At 47.5% G+C, this 3,184-nt stretch overlaps 1 protein-coding gene across 1 annotated transcript in view; it reads right to left on the bottom strand.

Annotated features, from left to right (window-relative positions):
* Positions 1-605: 605 nt before the first annotated feature.
* STEAP3 (STEAP3 metalloreductase) overlaps positions 606-3,184 on the bottom strand; it is a 13,152-nt gene continuing 10,573 nt past the window's right edge. The window contains exon 4 of the mRNA XM_009290978.1: positions 606-1,426. Within this exon, the coding sequence (XP_009289253.1) occupies positions 1,136-1,426 (291 nt within the window). The 3' untranslated portion in view covers positions 606-1,135. The remainder of the gene's footprint in view (positions 1,427-3,184) is intronic.

Raw genomic sequence — 3,184 nt, 5'->3', positions numbered from 1 at the left:
ATCTAGCAAGTGACTTTTTAAGGTGCAAGGCAGTGAAGGACTGTGCCCAAAATGTACAACTGCTGTATTTTCATGTTGTAGTCAAGACTTGCTGATCCCTTTGCAAGACCGTTCGAAGATCTTATTATTGCTAGTGAAACGAATGGGTTTAGAGCTGCTGTTTTGTCTGCGTAAATGGGCATGTTCAGGTGACAATGATTTCTAAAAGCTTCACCCTATTATTTGATGTAAGGCCAGCTGGAAGGCCTTGGCTTTCTCCATGTAATTTAGTGAAGCAGCAGGTCTTTCCGATAATTATCTTCGCTCTATTTCCATCAAATACTGCTTGAAACTTCGGCTTAGTAAAACAGACAACATGCAGCAGCAGCTGTCATCTCAGAGCCAGCAGTGCAGACCAGACGTGTGATGTTAGGGACATCTCTCTCTTCAAATGCTTTTATACTCCTGGAAAAGGTGCTTTATTTCTGTAGCTTATAAACGTGCACCAGGCACAGCTTACAGGACCAGAAGGGCTGTCTGTTTTTGAGAGAACAGGGATACTTGGACTTGCTGTCAGGTTTGGATGCTTTTAGTAAAATCTGCAGACGCTACATAACATGGATATTGCTGTTCTTACTTGTCCATAGAGTTTATTGAGGAGACCAAAACCAGAGACAATTCATCTTTCTAAACCTCACTGCCTTGATTGATCCAGACACTCAAGAGGCAGGATATCTTTGCTGTCATAAAACCCAGAAAATCTGTGCTACTTCATGTTAAAAAAAAAAAAAAGGCATTGAAATTTATGACAGCAGCTCGGGAAGCAACCGAGAAGTACTGGTCTGGGCGGCTGCCAGCCAGCACCTCAAGTGACTGATCCGACTAACAGAGTCCATCGGTTTCCCATGTATATTAGTGCTGCTAGCTCGGCTTTCACGGTCATTTTTAAGGCAATAATTGTCCTAGCAAATCAGCAATATAATTTAACTACTACTGTCTAAACTAGTTTTATGGCCATCCATTTTCTAAAGTCACCAAATTTTATTATTTACCCACAATATAATTATACCAAAACATACATATATTTAAGAAAAAGAAACACCTTTATAGAAATGTTGATAGTGCTTTGAAATCCTCTGTTGCAGACGGGGCTCTGTTAGACATTGCTAGAGGTCTCCCCGCTTGAATATTCCCCCGTTGCGCTGGGCAGAACAAACTTCACGTATCTCCCCTTCTCCCAGCCCCTCCTGATTCGCAGAAGTCTTTGCTGGATGCAGGGCAAACTGAAGATGACTTTTGCTAGGATCACAGTACATGGGACGAGCAGCGTGAGGGTGTAGGTCGGAGGCAGGTAGAATTTGTACTGATTCTCATCGAAGGCCCTCGACCATCCATACGTGAGTGTGTGCAGAGTGCTGATTACCAAGGCAATAAATCCAAGGGTGGACTAAAAGGAAGAGAAACACACTCCAGTTAGCAGAGGACCTCGTGCCTGTCTATTTTCCTATATTTTTTTACTCTATCCTGTAAGAGTACATAGGACAGAGAAAGCAATGAGTATTCCTGTGTTTCTTGGACAGAATAAAACGCGACTGGAAACATTTCCCGGGTAGTGTGCCAGACTGCATTTTTCTTTTTGTAATCAGAGGTTAAGTGTGATATTAGAAACTCGGCAGGCGTTTCCCAGAAGATGCTGCCAACTTGGCTGAGAGGTGGGCTCCTGCCTCCATGCGAAGCAGCAGCCCCCAGCCCCTGCCGAGCACGTAACCGCAGGCAGCTCACAAATGCTCCTCCCGAGCTGCAGCTGCCAGCTCTGCTGCCTGCCGGTCTGTGGCTGGCGAGAGGCTGCTGACCGGCAGGGTGAAGCATCAGCATCATGGCTCTGGACCAGCAGTTGGCACCGTCAGAAGTCAGTGAAGCTGTAGCTTCGCACAGAGCAAAGACACCTTCAGGTAACTGCTGTCATCTCCAGGAAAATGAGATTATGGAGACAGAAATGCTCTGGTCGGAGGTGAGCAACAGCCCCGAAGGGTTTCCTTCCCTGTCCTCTGACCGGCAGGGTGAAGCATCAGCATCATGGCTCTGGACCAGCAGTTGGCACCGTCAGAAGTCAGTGAAGCTGTAGCTTCGCACAGAGCAAAGACACCTTCAGGTAACTGCTGTCATCTCCAGGAAAATGAGATTATGGAGACAGAAATGCTCTGGTCGGAGGTGAGCAACAGCCCCAAAGGGTTTCCTTCCCTGTCCTAGAGATCTGTGTTGGTTCGTGAGCCAGACCATCAGGCTGTATGATGGACTAAGTCCTTGAAATGGGGAGTCAAGAGCCCTTTATCCACTTGGGGCGGCAGGAAGGACCCAGTCCCTCTTCTGCGGATAAGAACTTCCCCCATTTTCAGCTGAAATCATGGCTCCCAAGCATTTTGCCTGAATATTTCCAGCTCCCTCTGAGGGTTGCTCTCAAGAGGGGTTTTAAACTGTGGTCCCCTCACCGGTGGTTTCCTGCCACCATCAGAGGTGGTGGCTCCCGAGCTTGCCAGCTCCCGCTGCCCGCTGGCACTCGGCAGGAGCCGGGCACTCACTCCCAGAGGCATCTCAAGTATAAGCCTTTGCTGCTGTGTTTTCAAAGAAGAGCGCGGGTGTAGCATATTGCTCTGCTGCCCTACTTCGAATGCTTGGTCTAAGCCTGCAATACCAACCAAATTTCAAGATACCTAGACAGGGAAAATTTTGCTGCTGTTGTCCCTAACTTAGGGAAGGAAGCCTTTACAAGTCAAAATATCTGGCTTGGTGCAGCGAGTCAGAGATCAGCAAGAAACACGGTCTTCCTGAAGGTATGTCCAGGGAAGAGGACACAGAAGGGAAATACGGGACCGGGGCAAGACAGGAGGAAGGACTCATCATTTTCTCGTGAAAAAATAATCTCAGCTGGAAAACTACTCAATTCAAAGCATACCTTCCTATTTTTGATTGTTGGAAAACTATTTAAAAACCCAGACAATTTTTTAAAATCACAGAATCGTAGAATAGTTTGGGTTGGAAGGGACCTCTAAAGGTCATCCAGTCCAACCCCCCTGCCGTGGGCAGGGACATCTTCAACTAGATCAGGTTGCTCAGAGCCCCGTCCAACCTGACCTGGAATGTTTCCAGGGATGGGGCATCCACCACCTCTCTGGGCAACCTGGGCCAGTGCTTCACCACCCTCAGC

This window comes from Aptenodytes forsteri, unplaced genomic scaffold, assembly GCF_000699145.1.
Source record: "Aptenodytes forsteri isolate BGI_AS27 unplaced genomic scaffold, ASM69914v1 Scaffold29, whole genome shotgun sequence".
In the NCBI taxonomy this organism is placed as follows: domain Eukaryota; kingdom Metazoa; phylum Chordata; class Aves; order Sphenisciformes; family Spheniscidae; genus Aptenodytes; species Aptenodytes forsteri.
Note: the sequence above shows the minus strand (reverse complement) of the source record. Positions and strands in the feature narration are given on the sequence as shown.